This window comes from Diorhabda carinulata, chromosome 8, assembly GCF_026250575.1.
Source record: "Diorhabda carinulata isolate Delta chromosome 8, icDioCari1.1, whole genome shotgun sequence".
Taxonomy (NCBI): Eukaryota; Metazoa; Arthropoda; class Insecta; order Coleoptera; family Chrysomelidae; genus Diorhabda; species Diorhabda carinulata.
Window position 1 is genome coordinate 15,556,174 of NC_079467.1, and position 17,245 is coordinate 15,573,418.

The following is a 17,245-nucleotide window of genomic DNA, read 5'->3' on the forward strand; positions in this document are numbered from 1 at the left end:
TGGTAAAAGTGTATGGAGCTAAAAGGATATTACGTTGAAAAATAAATATATTGTTTTTCAAAAAAATTTTTGTTTCCTTCGCACTTCTACACTGATTCACTCAACCGACAAAAACACCAAACAACTCTTGTCATTGAAACGAAGACTGCATTATGGTGAATGTCAAAATAATACGCCAAAAAAGAACGTTATACCAATGTAGTTTGATTATTTCACGCTAAAGAAAATCATTCGAGTATTCCAAAATACCAGCATCGCGCAAGTGCCAGGTGTTGATAATATAAAGATCTTCTGATATAAAAAATCAACATCGAAAAGACGAAAGACATCTCAAAGTTTCTAACTTTGAACTCCACTCAAAGCTCCCAAAGAACTCCCAATGGATGGTCCCACTCAGTTAAGATCTATTACGTACCTCCCCATTCTATATAAGATACATACAGTTTTTAAAACTAGAAAAATTTACACTAGCGTCGAGGAACATAAAAATGGATTGGAACCTTCACAGTCATTATTAAAAAATGTTTCAATGGTTGTTTACTAGAAAATTTTCCAAGTTTGTGGATTTGAAGTGTTTGGGTACCTCAAATTAAATTCATAATTGTGTCCCGAGATTGCAGATTCACTCAAAAGAAACAACAAAGCAAAGTGAAGAAGAGAATTTAATGAAAAAAGTGGCAAAAAATAGTTTCAAACAATAAAAATATACTGTTTAGTTGAGAGGCTTGAATAATCGATAAAAGCTATTGGGTACAATGTTGAAAATGGTTATTTTTGATAGTTTATTAAAGTAGTTGTAGATTACGTGGTTTGATTTAATTTGCTCATTACATTTTTTTGTATTAATTCTTTTCAAGTAAATTGGAATTGTTATATTTTTACCCTGAATCAATTTGAAGCAATGTGTTTTATATTTTGGAAATACATTAGATTATGATTTGAAATGTGTTTCGGGATTTATTATATAGTAATATAATTTAATGAGGTACTTTGAGACGATCTGTATAAATACTACATCATCATTCTCGATTAGAGGAAAAGAAATATTCGATTATAATAATAAGGCACATTTTCACAAAGTTTTGTTAAATTCAATACATTTTAAAAGTAGTGGGTGATCTACAACAATTTATTATGGAAATTAACAACTGTTTAAGGTCATGCAGGGGCCTTCGGGTGACGTCATTCGACAAAAAGAAACTAACATTACAATCGACCAGGCTAGTAACTATTTAAACGATCCTTCTTCACAAATCGAATTTCACATTAGCAACGTTGTCATGTCTAGTAAAAACATTCTAGCTTTACGACATTTAACTTTAATATCAAATTTTTTAAAGAAACCTCTGTATAAACGATATCGCTATTGGGTTTCTTTACCAAATACTAATTCTCTAATCAACTTAAAGTGATTCTAATAGTTACGATTTTGAAAATAATTTAAATACTAATAATAAAGCGTTTTTTTTTTTTAATAAACGATATATACTTTCCATATAAAAGATATTCTTTTTAACTGCACCTTGTATATTACCAGTATTTCATAAATTTAGCGAATGAGAGATCATAAACTAATAAAAACTTGTTGATTCAATTTTATAGTCATCGTGGTAAGGCGTGCTGCTTCGCCGCAGTTGGATTCTTTCATATAGATTTCTGAAATGAATATGGCAACATCGAATGTTATGAATGACTCGACTAGAACCTAGAGTCTATCGACTAAAGTAGGTAGTTATAATTCAGGAATTTATTTGGTTCATATTTCATCAACTCTATGTAATATATAGTTGATATAAGTGTACAAAGTGTTTATTGTAATAACTACACGGTGCTTTTTAAATTGTGTTACATTCCATTTGTTAGTAGTGCATTTAGTTCAGTTTTGTCACGCCCAAGTAAATCAACAAACACGTGAGTGCCAAATATTGTTTGATTAAGTGTTTAAAATGGCTTATCAACAACACAACGGGCCTCCTCCACAACCCTATGCTCCCCCATACGAGCCACAAGCGCCTCCGCAATACGGAGCGCCACCTTACGGAGGACAACCTTATCCTCCTCAACAACAACAACCTTATGGGATGCAACCACCTTATGGGCAACCCCAACAACATTATGGAGGACCTCAACCTCCTTATGGTGGACAGCCTCCTTATGCAGGACAGCAACCTTACGGGCAACCTCAATATGGGCCAGAGCATTATCAACAGCCTTATTATCCCCCAATTCAACAACAACAGAGTCAAGATGATGATTGCTGTAAATGGTGTTGTGGATTAACCTGTCTCTCACTCTTATGCTGCTGTTTGATGAATCATGACTAAGTCATATGTTTTTGATAATAGGTAGGTCATTTTTGACATTTCTACAAATTTGAAATAATTTATTTGAATTAAAAATCTGGTACCTATATTACATTCTTATTAAGCTTCTTATTTTGTTTGAATTCATTTTTATTAGTTTAAATTATGTTAGCAACAAAAATTATTTTCAAGGCTAAGTAATGTTTATGTATGCATGTTAACAATAGACTTTTTCCATTTTTATAATTAGTGATAATATTATCAAAATATTGGTTGAGTATACATAACCTTAAGAACTTTTAATTGGGTGGTGGTTAATTGTCTGTCATATAAATTGCACAATTCACTTTGTGCAAAGTTGTGATTTCTTCAATGTTTCATACTTTAGATCATATCATTTTATCATCATTTTATGGAATAATTTTCTATATTTATGCCCTAATTTTGAAATATTTGTTTCTTGAATCAATATTAACTAACAAAAAAGGGTTTTGTTAGTGTTTTCTCTCACTTCTATAATTACTTTCCATATTTAGCTATAGCATACAATTTTATATTTTTGCTATTTCATTTCATCATTTATGGTTGTTATGAATATATATTCAGTATAAACTTCAATATTATTTTGACCAAAAAATTGTGCAATAAACTTGCATTTATCAACAATATGAATAAAACTATATTCTGATATAAGCAAGTTTCTCTACTCATTAGACTGTAAGTCACTGTCAACTACTGCCGACTATTGGTCATATTAAAAAAGATTCTCACTAGAGAAATTTTCACCGTGACACTACAAACCCCCCAAGAGGCTTAAAACCCATTGAAACAAATAATCCTGATTGTTATTCTACAAAATTCGTAGCTTTGGAGCAAATTTTTGAAAATTTATACCCATGATTTCTCTATTTTTTCAATTATTCTCAAGGTATTTGTTATTTAAAGCTTGTGGCATATTGCTTTAAGTATTAAGCATTATGGAGTAGTATTCGTTGCCCAACACAATCACCCATGTTGTCCCATGCCTATTTACCATTGTTTTCTATTGTCGAAGTCTTCTTCTCTTAGTCACCGCTCACTCATTGATCGTTCTATTCCTTCCATTTCATGTCTTCCTCTTTTTGGTTTTCTGGTGGTATCCATCTCATTACTTCCTTTGGTAATTTTGCTGTTGTCTCTATTGGTTTTTTCTTATTTAAACATGTTATAACTGTCTCTTCTACACCCATTTCTTCATTAATTCTCCCATTAGTCACTCTTTTCAATCCCAATGTCTTAGATACCCTTCTTATTTTGTCCATTTCTGTAGCTTATATTTTTCTTTTAATTTTTTCTTTTATTCGCCACGTCTCTGATACATATATTTGCTTGTTTTTCATCATGGAGTCATATTTTTTCATTTTTTTTTATTTGACTATAACTGGACTCCAAAGAATTCCATTAAGTGGTTTTATTATTTGTTTTGCTTTGTTTATTCTCGATTATATTTCTCAAATTTCTACTTCTCTTAATAATATTCAGTCTTTTAATTTTTGTATTTGTTGATACATTGAAAAATGTTCTATTTGTGATATTTAGAGCATTCTATCCATTACTCACTATTTCAAATGTTTTGTTATGGAGCATATAAGATATTATGCTTTGTATATAATTATATTGTTACCTTATCGGCTTTTCCCTTAAGGTCGCTTGACAAGATGCAAGAAAGTTGATGCAATTTATTGCAAGGTCGATATGTTACATAGAAAAATATTGCATTTTATTTAATATTTGTGAGCGGTTTAAAAATGAAAATAACAAAAATAAATAAAGTAAACAAGAAAAAATGGTCAGTGCATCACTAGCAATAATTATATCGTCTGCTACCTTGCTTTTAGAGTCTGATGGCTAGATAGAACAAGGGGACACATGAGTTTATCTATGGAATTAGACGAGAAAACATACAAAAACTGATTGTTTTATGCAAGATCTTGCACTTGCAACATCATTGGTTTGGTGTCATTTTTATTGCATCTAAGCTGCAATTCTAGGGTGAAATCTATTTACTTTTGATTTAAAAATCAACTTGTCCATCAGGCTCCAAAAGCAAAACAGCAGTAGACATAATTATTGACAGTGATCCACTCTCCACTTTTTCACTTCATTTTTAAACTGGTCACTAAATATTTAATCAAATTTTAGGTGAGGTATTTGTTCAATTTTGGAATTTTTGTTAGGGGCAGCCATTATGCAATGGCAAGATACTTGCATTAATGACAAGCGAATTGCAATATTAATTTATGGAATATTTTTACCCTGCAAATTGCAGGCAATTTCTTGCAAGTTTTCTTGCACCATGTCACGTTGCCTTTACAAGATTGAGTGAGTTCACAAAAAAGAAAATAAATTCCCATTAAAGTTCCTTATGGCACAAAAAAATCATGTTCCTTCTGAAAAGTTTTAATGTTTCCATAGTAGGTATGGGCTTGTGCAAAAGTTGTAAATAACGGAAATTACTTTTTTATATCCAGATATAAAGAGATAACTCCCTCAATGCAGCTGTCTTTGTATTATTTTACTTCTTTATGAAGTCAAAACATCTAATTTAGTGCACTCAAATATGTCATTTATAGCTGTGACCCAGTTTATTATCTATTTTCAATCTCATTGAAGATAATTTTATTAAAATATTATATATCTCTAAGCTGTGTTTTATTTGCTTTTCAGATGATTTCTCTAAACAAGCTAATCTACAGAATTCTACTTTTGATGAGATGAAAACATAAAGGTGTTGAATAAGGTATCTGACCAGTACGAACCTCTTTGATCTATAATAATTTAATGGAAGGGCTCTACTTTTTCTTTAATATTATTATTGAATTGGATTTAATTCTTCTATACATTTCCCTATAATGATTGCAAAACTATACAAAGTGGTGTGTGGTGTGTTTTAGCTACTTTATTTTCTACCGTCTTGTGATTCTATAATGGATAACATGTTTTCATGGTTCATGATGATTCGTGCTTTGTTCTTTTATTACAAAAACACTATTTGTTCAGAAGTCTGAACTATATCCCTTAGGTACGATTTTAACAGTTTGAAGTATGTGATTGGATGAGAGTTTTTTATTTTATATATTATAGGTCTGTGTGCCAAACTTTGTTGAATGCTTGGCTAACGTCTAAAAACATTGATTTGCAGTATTTTTTTCTTCTAGTGCTGCTTATCCTGTGGATTTGTTGTATAGTTGAATGTTCCTTTCTTAATCCAAACTAATGGTATCCATTCCTTAGTGTTTGGGTCTGATTTTATTCTTTGTAGTACTCAAAGTTATAATATTCTGGAAAGAAAGATAGTTTTTTATTTTATATATCCTTATCCTGTGGATTTATTGTATTGTTTTTTCTTGAATCCAAACTGGTGTATATTTCTTGTATCACTTCGTCATTATAAGTCATATCAGTACAAAATTATGTTAATATTTTGAAATTTACAATCCAAACTGTTTTGATTGATATAGATAGCGAGAGACATCATAAACTCAACATAATGTCAAATATCTTGGACCCTCTGTATATAAAATATTTGTGTAAACCTAGTTCTTTTACTAATTGTGTTAAAACAGTTCAGGGAAACAGGAAAGACTATAAATAGATGTTAATAAAGAATCTTTTGACGACCATAATATCAGACAACAGAACAAAAAATGGAATAAGTTGGTTATAAATTGAAAAGATGATTGGAAAACGCTGGGGGTGGTCTATATCCACAGACTTAATAGATAAATATTTAGGTATAGTCATTGTCTTGTGTTTCTATAAGTATTAATACCACTTTACACTAGATCCGTCTGTTTTCAGAATTATTCACAGAACTTGATAAAGTGGAAAACAGACCACATAGTGGACGTCTAGTTTACTTAACGTGTCTAAATTAAGGAAGTATCACTGTTTGGTGTATAAGCCCATATATACCGAAACCCGTCAATTTCATTTCATTTCAGGATACGTTTTTCTCTGTTATATTCATATTACAGCTTTTTTCGCGGGTTTGATTCCGAACATGATTCAAATTCATTGCTAGTGGGCTATTACCGATTTTCACTCTACTTTTTAGACATCGGGCTGTCAGTTTGTAATAGGCACAGGAGCATAGAAGTTGGCTTTTTTCCCAATGAATGTGGGTGTTGAATTGGCAAGCCCACTCTTCAGATATAAATCCTATTGTGAACATGTGGGATTTTAAAACTAGAACTATTCAAATCATGAAAAGACTACAGATGAATTAGTTGCAGCAGCATTAGAGATATGGAACAATATTGCACAAGAAACTATTATTCGCTCGACTATTTAATATACAGTAAGACCCCACTTAACGCTGTTTCATTTGTTGCGGTTTCGGTTTATCGCTCTTTTATTTCAACCCGAGGATTTCCCGAAATTGTGCTCAGCGCTAGGTTTCCATATAACATATCCGAAACAGTGTATGAGTTGTCTTGGTTAGATAGGTGCGGACGCATTTTTATCATTAGACACACATATACATAGTCTACATATGTTGACATTATTGTAAAGTTATGTGATAATACAGAATGAGTTATATGTATGGAACGCTTCAATTATCTCGGAAAAGACTTGTACGATTTTTATAAATTTTTGTATGCCAGGGTCTTCTGGTACGGTCGGTATTATGGTGGTATTTACATTGTTTTCAGATCTTTCTTTCTTTTATTTCCGGAAAAATAATGAACTTTATTATTTCCACCGAAGTTAAAATAATACATTTAGGTGGTATGCAGTACAATTAGAAACTTTTGATTGTGTTTTATTACCTCGTGTAAGTATTGTCAATAAACAATTTATGATAATTTTCTTCAGAATGTCTCTTTATGGCGAATGGTTTTCTTGGCATGTACAACGATCTAAAAATCTGCATATCTCCTAAACCAAACTTTATCAAGTTAAACAAAGTGTACTTTTTTGTTGAAAAATCGATTGAAAAATTCATATTTGCAATCTTTAGATTGTACAGGTTGTCTCCGTAAAAGTTACGGATTGTTAACCATTAGGCATGAGCCGACCCTGGCCTTCAGATAGTAGTGTAGAATTATTTATTCCGTCTAACATACTATAAACATACTACCCGAATTTTTTGCAGAACCTCCCGGAATATTCTGTATATTTCAAGATTCCATGCAAAAATAATTGTTAACTGAAGTATACAATTTATTCAATATTTATTTATATCAATGCCAGTATTTAATTAACATGTATATTTTTGAATGAATTTCAGATGATGGTACTTATTCTTCATTGAATAGAATATTCCGAATAGGACCACTTTAGTACAGAAAATATTTTTGTACTTTTTAATTAAAGGCGAATTATGAATAACGCACAATACCTTCCATTCTTGCAGCTCCATATTTGTGATGCTCAATGCAAATCAATAAATAAAATTATACATATACAATTTATTTGATAAAATTTTAAAAATATATTCATAGGTTTACATGTTTACTATACATTTATCGTGTGATTAATGAATATATCGTTAATGTAAATATTGTGTATTATGTATTTTATTAAATGTAATAAATTATTTGCAGAGCTTAAGTTTTAGTTTTCTATCTAACCTTCAAAAAAATATTCTTTCCTTGATTATTTTCGAAGAAATCTAAAAAGTATGATAGCTATTCGTCCAAATAGTGATTTTTCAAAGGTACGGTAAATTATATTCACTATTTCCGACATGTTTCTGTTGTCATCTGTCAAAATTTTAAATAAATCTGACAAATGGACTCACATGAAAATATTTTTGGGCTTAAACAAACAAAATTACTTTTCACATGAAAACACAATTAAAGAAACCGAGTAAAATTAGTGTAAATATTATTCTGAAAGTGTTGTCCCATGGACTAATTTATGGTTCTCTTCTTTTGAAAGTGGACATTTGTACACTTAGAAACAAAATAATAGTATCCATTAGAGAAAGGCGCCACCATGTTAGCATACGAGGGTTCTCTAAAAAGTTTCCAACCTCAACTTTCTTCTTCAGAACGATTCGAAATCAATAACAATATTTTATAATAGTTTGTGCGAATACGATTTTCTGCGATATAAACACTGTTTCCGACTTTCATATGATTTTAACTGATTGACAGACGACTTCAGAAAATTTCTGTTTTACTTCCTCCGAAAGAAACTTTTTCGAGTATCGGCAGTGCAATATACGAGGGTTGTTTGAATAATTTCCGATCTCAACCTGAAGATGTCAGCACTTATAAGTTGGGAAATATATTTGCGCATGCGATAAGAGTTTCTCACTGAAATTTCAGGTATTTTGGACGCTTAGTTTATGTTTAACAATCGTATAAGTGAACATAAATATCGGATAGAAGAAGCTATAGGCATATCAAAAGAACGCATTTTCTATATACTGAATGAAAAATGTTACAGGCGCAAGCTATTCACGTGTTGGGTCATGACTTCTCATTTCCCAAGTTTCGTCATGTTTTCTCTATTAGATTTTTCGAATTCCCTGCAGTATTACGAAGTGGCTGCCCTATAAAAATTCCTTTATTTTATTAGTGCCTAATTTTAGCACCTCTCAAAGTAATCACTCTTAGTTTTATAATGTGTAATCTATGTTGTTATCGATTTTACTACCACTACTACCACTGGCCCTCAAAGACACTTGGCGTCGTCCACCACATTCCTCCAATCATCACGCTCCAACACTCGGCGTCTCCGCCCCCTCACACCTAGTTCCTGAAGATCCTCTTCGACATCATCCAGACATCGTTTGCGCTACACGCTCAGCTCGCACTCTGGTCCATATATTGCGTAAGATTTTTCGCTCCCACGTGTTGAACAGACGCTCTTCGCGGCTGTTCAGCACCCAGAAAAACTGGGCGGAGAATTGTGCGATAGATCCACTTTTCTGTTCACCAATTCAGTAAACGTGATTTTAGTAGTCGTTAGATACTGAAGTATGCTCTATTCTTGACATGTATTTGGATTTGAACTCGTTAATGGTGAGCCCCGCTCTACAGGATTCCTCCTCCAGCTACTCAAAGCTTTACTTCAGTTCACACTCCCTTCGACTGAGTAGATCTATTTTATCAGCATAGGCCAAGTACTACACTGTTCTGTTGAGTAGAGCTTCTTCTGTATTAACTACGATATTTTTGATGACTCGTTCTAGTGGTATTGCCTTTGGTAAAGAAGAAATTAACCTATCAGTTTTCAGTGTTCCCTCCCCTGGTGTTAATAACAGCTTCCATTCGCCCAATCTTGTTCGATACTATCCTATTATTTACTGAGCACCGTTTTGAGGTAGATTTCGTAGGTGGTGCAGAAATTTTAGTCCGAACTTTTCTCTCAAATTAATGCTGGATATGATTTTAGTCATGGCACGCGCTAACCAATCCATATCGGCAATTCCGACATCCTGTAAATACTGCCATACAGAACTTGCAATATGTGGATGGGCATTATCCTGCGTAAGGAACCACGTGATCTCCTAAACATTTTTTCTATATATCAGTTCGCTGTTAATTTCCCCACTCCACCGCCATTTTCAATAAAAACCAACTCGGTTTTAGCTTCCATTGAAATTCCTGCCCAAACGATACAGGTACCTCCTCTGAAAGGCACGTTTTTTTTTAATGTAATATTGCGCGAATCTTTCTCCAGGTCTTCTATAAACGCCTTCGTCAGTCCGATTCTCTGGTCCATCGTAGACGGGCTACTCGTTGGACTGCGATCGATTTGAGGCCAGTAGCTGGCTTGTTGAACTTGAGCACCAGTGAGGCCCGATTTCTCAGCGATATGCTGACAATTAATCCGTCATCCCTCTCAGATGTGCACCTCGTCTTCGATTAAAGCAGTGTTTCTCAACCTTTTTGGACCAAACGCCCCCTTTGTAAGACCCGCTTCTTAATTCGCCCCCCTATAAATTTTAACAGATAAAAATTGTACGATAATCCCTAATATAAGGTAGATTTGGCTTATATTAGGCGTTAGTAAGATATATCCAAAGAATTTTGAAAGGAACAATAGTAGAATAACATTTATTAGTTAGAAATTCAATTTAATTTACAAAAAAAATAAGATATATAAAGTAATGTGTTTTAATTTTAACATAACAAAGAAATAATAATCTAAATGAAATTTTAATGAGAACCTTGAGGTTGGGGATCTTGACAAAGTCTAATAATATTGGGTTCTAATTTTGACAGATATAATCGTAAGTCACCTTGTTGGCAAATGTTGAGGCGATTTCTTTGCTTAGGCAGCATTTGAGAAACCGCACTAAAACCCTTTTCCACCAAGTATGACGTTGGAAATGACATGATTAATAGTCTTATTTCTATCCATAGTCTCTGAAATGTGTTAGTACTGCTAATTTTTATCCAAAATTCTTCTAAAGTACTATGTTCAAATGAATGTTTCGCTTCTACATATGCCTGCAAATCTATTATTATTTCTTGAAAATATTAATAGATTAATTATAACATGGGTAGAAAAATCTTTTCTACCCATGTTATTTTTATAGAGACTTCATTTATAAAACCAATAATTAAACTTTTCACTTTAATTATGGTCACATTGTTTCCTTGCAGTTTCAAAAGTGATTCATTTATTTTTGCATATATATCTGCCAAATAAGCTATGTCACTCTTTAAAACAGATATCTCCATTGGAAAATTATAATTTGTTGATTCTAAATAACTAATGACTGTATCAAATAGGTTGAACATTCTTCTGAAGCAACTTACTTTAGATAGCCACCTGACCTCCGTGTGCAATAATAGGCGCTCATATTCTTCATCATTTTCATGGCAAAGTTGCTGAAATAATCTATCATTAAGTGGGTGTGCTTTTATTTTGTTAATTATTGATTTTACTAAATTCTTTGTTTCATGTAATCTCCCGCCAATGGATTTGGCAACCAAGTGTTGCCTATGAATTATACAATGAACTGTAAAGATATTTGGATTTTCTTCCTTCAACATGGTTATAAAACCACGATGACGTCCTACCACCGAAGGGGCACCATCCGTTGCACAGGCCAATATATTTTTCAAAGGAATTTGTTTTTCATCAAAATACGTTTTAAAACATTCATATATTGGTATCGTATCAGTGACTAAATGCCTGCAGAATAATATTTCTTTGATGATTTTTGAATCCTTTATGTACCTAACATAAGCCATTAATATTGCATCACTATCCCGTACACTACTCTCATCCAACTGTATAGTGAACTCTCGTGTTTGGAGATCCGCAGTTAGTTGATTTTCAGCATCATTAGTCATTTCGTTAATCCTTCTTGATATGGTATCATTACTTAATGGAATCATTGACAAAATATTGGCTGGATCTGCTGAAGTCATGGTAAGAACTTCCTTTATAACCGGTAATAATAATTTCTCTCCAATATTATGAGGTTTAGCATTTTGAGCTCTTATAATAAGTGAAATCTTATATGACACCTCCATTCCCTTATTTATATTTGTGGTTGCTGTTTTGAACTCTTTTGTTAAACATCGTTTTTAATTTTTCGAAATATTCAATGTCTTTGTCCTGCTTCTAGGGATGTTTTTTTTTTAAATTTTTAATCATCCGGAATGGTTTCATTGCTTCATTAGAAAATACCTGATTGCACAGCAAACACATTGGAAGTTGGCTATTTTGTGGCGAAGAAATAAAACCAAACTTTACATATTCAACAGAATATTGCCGGCATTTCTTTTTCTGGGACATTTTTAGAGGTTGATTTATAATTCAAATTAAAAAAAAATCAGTTTTAAATATATAAAAAATAAGTAAAATTGAAAATATTTATTTATTTAATGGTTAGAGGAGACTGCCATATGCGTACCACTTAATTTCAAATGTGATTTATATATTATTTAGTAATACTTTATAGGAATATTATAATTTGCAACCAATCTATAATTACCGAAGTTGCTAATTGACCACAATTTTTCAATTATTGTTGATAAATATTTGTGATATAATCATTTTTCCAAGACAATGTATACAGTATGCTTTCGGATACCGGTATCCTAAAGCGTATCTATGTGAAAACAGTACTTCTTGAATAAGTTTTTATGTAAGTAAACCATTTTATTCACAAAAATATATCTTATAAAGAAAGCTCAGAAAACTCACCTGATTTCTTCAATCTCTTATAATTCACAACAAAACAATTATTGTAACGGAATTTTTGTTCCTACTTTATCGATTTAATTAGAACTAACAATATAAAGCCTTTGTTTAGAAATAAATGACCTAATACGCATTAGGTGACCAGTATGCATATTGCAACTCTCTCTTATAAGTAATAATTAACTTACCTATCATATACGGAACAAAATGAAATTTTGAAAATAATGCAAATATCATATTTGGCAAGAGAACAACACATCACATCAGTGACTGCTCGACTAAATGATTGAAATCGTTGCACACGCAAAGTGAATCTAAGACATGCGCACTAGGGATTGCAATACGATGTTTTATTCGCTTCTTTCACAACGGAATATAAAAATGCAGCGGCCCATCACTGAAAGCGGGTAGTCAAAATGATTTCGCCCACGCAAAATGACTATCGCCCCGCAAAAGCGTATAGTCAAATAATCGCCCACTGTAAGTTTTTGATCGCCCCCCAGGGGGCGATATCGCCCAGGTTGAGAATCACTGGATTAAAGTACCAGTCTCTTGGTAACGACGTTAAACTCTGGAAACAGCAGACTGATTCTTGTTCAGCGCACTGGGCACTTCTCATCGACTCTGTCCTTGTCGCAATAGGGTGACCGCTTGAGCAGTTTTATCACTTTTTGTTTCAATTTTCATATAGAATACTGGTTTGTTGATAACGGAAAATTGTATCGGTTGACGTTTGATGGCTAATAGTGGTAGGACAGGTAGATAACCCATTATAAGGGCCAGTTACCCCTAATTAGCACTATTGTAAACAAACATAAAACTGTGTTTACCCTTCATAACTTATTGTTGGACTGTGAGAACAACAAACATTACAATATTTTCACCACTAATACTATTATTAGCTTCAAGATTTTACAAAGAAAAATACAATTTCGTGTTCAGCTTTTTTACCAGTGACTTGCGATTGCAGGGATGTTGTTCAAGGACCGTAGCGTCAATTGTAAGGTAAGTTGCATTTGCAGTTAGAAGAAGTTTAAATCAGAAGAAACGCTTTTTTTTAAGAAGTAAGCGTCAAATGAGGTTACGTGGTATAATTTTCACTGAAGCATCAACTTAAATTAATGCATCGTTAAATATGAGAACCTCGAGCTACAAAACATTGAAAAAAACACTAAAATATTCTGTCTCTGTAATAGTCTGTTGACCTATAAACATAAAGTGTGTGTTAAATTAAATTGTTAGTTATAAAATATTAACATCGTAGTTCATCGCATATACAAACATTTGAAAACATAGGACGGGGATTTTTGCTGTAATATGAGAGTAGGTACTTAAGTTTTGACAAATCATGAAGTTTGACATTTTTAATGGTTAACAAACTCCAATTGTGTCAAACGAGTGCTCTTCATTGAGATACTTGAAACATTCATCTTTATCAAAAAATGGAATGAAATCGCGAACATTTTCGTTCTATGAATTTCTATGATTTTCGACGTGGATTAAATCAATAACGATTCACCGTGCTTCGCTGGTTTTACAAATTCAATCGTGGTCAGACTTCGCTGAGGTCGTCCAAAATCGGCTGTTGTGCCAGAAAACATCGATGCTGTGTGTAAACTGATACTCGCATACTCTAATGCTCGTGTTGATTGGGGCAAGGGAATGGTAAAAAAAACTCAATCGCTATGCTTCAAAAGAGATCGTGACAGGCAGTGATTCATGTATATATGCATATGAACTGAACAACAATCTACTGTGTGGGTCTTTCAGGACTAAAATTTCGAGGTGAACATTTTTGTACACCTGAAGAAGCGGTTTATGCGTCAAATCACTTGTTTTGGAGGTAATTCAATCGGAATGGAAAATATGCTTTGAAAATTGGTTAAAATTATATGAAAAGTGCTTTGATCCTAATGAACAATATTTTTGAAAACCATAGACATGCCCAACTATAAATAATTTTTTTATTTGTCTATCTCAAAACCTGAGTAGCAGTCCTCGTGCCCGATTTAAACAGCTGAAAAATGTTTAAATTTGACGCTGTCTTAAATTACGATGACGCTCCAGTCAAAATTGTACCACGTGACTTCATTTGACGCTCTAAGCCAGCATCGAGCGACAACATGAAATCGCACCTTAAGTGTATAGACTTAAACATTATGAAAAAAGTCATATTTTTTTGTTTGGCTAGAAACTTTTCAGATAACCCTCGTATTAACAAACTATTTTGATTTCAACATATTGTATTACGTTATTCTGAAATATAATCATATGTTTTTTTATCAGTTGATAAAAATTTCTGAAGTACCTAGATATTTTAATTTAATAGCTAGTTGTTGATAGGTTCACAAATATTGTACTCTACTAGTTGTATCTCATAAATTTCCAAATATCAAATGGAGAAGAAGAAAAATATACCAGTTTTTGATCGCTCTCTTTCCACAGAACCTGATCCACCTGTAGATAGACACGATGGATTAAATTCTCCAGTTACAGTAGGGATTCTAAAGAAATATTTAGACGATAAGAAAGAAAAAAATAACTACAAAACTACAAAAGAACCTGAATCAGTATTGGGTAAAGTACAACCGGAAAAGGTACACAAAAATGAAACTGACAGTAAAAAAAGTTCAAATGGGTGTGTGATCAGTTGAAGATTTTGTTAGTGAAAATTGTTTATCAAAAATAGATCAACAAATTTAATATTGATATTCAAATCGAAAGAAATATTTATTAACATAGTGACTGTTGTGATGGATTAGAAAATGCATGGTCAAAACTCTTTTTTTAACTCGCAAAATTGTCTTTTAAATTTCGTGTATTTATCGAAAATGTGTTTTATAATCTTTACAAGGAATAAAATATTTGACAATCTGTTTTGCAATAAAATTTCTTATCTATAACTGTAGAGAATGATATACATTGTATTTTATATTTAACTTAAGACTAATTTTCTTACAATTTTATTATACAGTGCGCGAATGTAGTGATTTCCTAAGCGATTACATAAATAAAATAACTAAATTTTATACAGCTTTTAAGAAACGATTGGATAGCTGGAAAAACGTTGCATGTCTTTTTTTTCACGAATTCGGTTTTTGATGTATAAATGATCTTGGTCACTTGCTTGATCGAATCCAACCTTGAAGTAGTTAGTTTCCAAACCGCTAGATAGCGTATAACAAACCTTTCTTAGTCTTTGAAATGGATCAAATGTACATAAAGATTCCACAATCTGCTTTGGAACGAATGAGAGATTTGTACATCTGTAGCAGGATTTTTTCATTGAAGGTGAACCAATGTTTTTAAAATGTATGTCCGTATCACACAATTCTTTTCTATCTCTTTGATATGATCCTTCCAGGCTAGTCTACTATCAAAGGTAAGACCCAAAATTTTTAATTATACACCGGAAGATTTTCATGACTCACTAATTTTAATGATTTATGATTTGGCGGCTGAGAAGCGACAACCAGTTGAAAAGGGATTCCTCAGTTTATAATCCGCTTCCTGAATTAAGTTACATGTTCTTTAGTTATTTTTACTGCTACAAAAGATGATTAGATCATCTGCGTAAGTAGAGACCTGAATAGGGGGTTACTTGAAGTGCATATCATATCATTTATGGCTGTTATGGAGAGTGTTGGACTCAAGATTGATCCTTGGGGTACGCCTGAATCTCGGTAGTGTTTCGAGGAAATTAGTCCGTTAATTTAAAATTTGAAACATGATCTATACGAACTTTTGAGCTTTATTATCTTTTTTGATCATTGATTCTTCTATGATATTTAGATGTTCAATAGATTCTAAATATCTAATAATTGTTATTGAGCATTTATCAACGGTTTACTTTCGTAACACGGATTTTGTACTAAACTGTAATTTCAAGTAAATTATTTTTATGTTGAAGTGCCTAAAAGTATGAAAAAGCAAGCCTCAGTAGCCTATCAATTACGCTGCTCATGAGAATTAATAGTAGATGGCCTTTTAAGGGGAATAAATAATTTTTAAAGCTCAAAAAACCATAGACAAATGAAACTACCCGTCAGCTGATCGCATTCACCCAATGGTCTATCAGGGTGTACCATATCATATGATTACGATCTGATTAATTTGAGCAGTTTCCAAACTACAATGATACCGATCCGGGTTAGTTTCTGAACGTTCAGTTCATGATCGGGTTAACTAGATTATAGTTTCCAAAAAGTCCCATAGCCATATTATCAGAGCATCCTTTTTACTCGTCTATAGGTTTCTCGGATTAGATAACAGCGCCACAGTGGTAACAGCCAAGCCAGAAATATTGTCATTTCTTATATTGTGTTGTTTTTGTAGGTAACTAAAGTGTTTTAAAGGTTCTTTTAATTTTTATTTGTCATTATTAATTACTCAATATTTTATTTTCAAGTGAATTTATTGTTCGCTTTTCTCTTATTTATTGTTCGTATCACTCAACAATGGCATTGAAAGTTATGAAGTTATTTATTTCAGTGAAATTTCAGAGTTTCTCATCACTAGTTATTAGTTTACATGTCAAAACTGTTGGTATGTTCACTTGCACTTTAATATCTCTATGACTGGGGCCTGTTATATCTACTTCACATCTTTGATTATCAATAAAATACAGAAATGCCTCTACAGCTTTTCTGTCTGCCTTATCTTCAAAATCAAGTCTATTTTCACATGTTGTTCTTATTTCTTGAGTCGTTTCTTTTAGATAAGGAGAAATCCTCCGATTTGACTCCTACTCTACGAGCTGTTTCAGAAAATGTAGACTTGAGGGA

At 32.4% G+C, this 17,245-nt stretch overlaps 2 protein-coding genes across 2 annotated transcripts in view; both read left to right on the top strand.

The window, feature by feature from the left end:
• Positions 1 to 17,245, top strand: part of LOC130897229 (uncharacterized) — a 227,348-nt gene that overhangs the window by 36,827 nt on the left and 173,276 nt on the right. The gene's annotated exons all lie outside the window — the stretch shown is intronic.
• On the top strand, positions 1,593 to 7,898 carry LOC130897230 (proline-rich protein 2-like). Its single transcript, XM_057805983.1, has 2 exons — positions 1,593 to 2,345; positions 7,576 to 7,898. The coding sequence occupies exon 1, from the start codon at positions 1,947 to 1,949 to the stop codon at positions 2,322 to 2,324; it is 378 nt and encodes a 125-aa protein (XP_057661966.1). The 5' UTR covers positions 1,593 to 1,946; the 3' UTR covers positions 2,325 to 2,345; positions 7,576 to 7,898.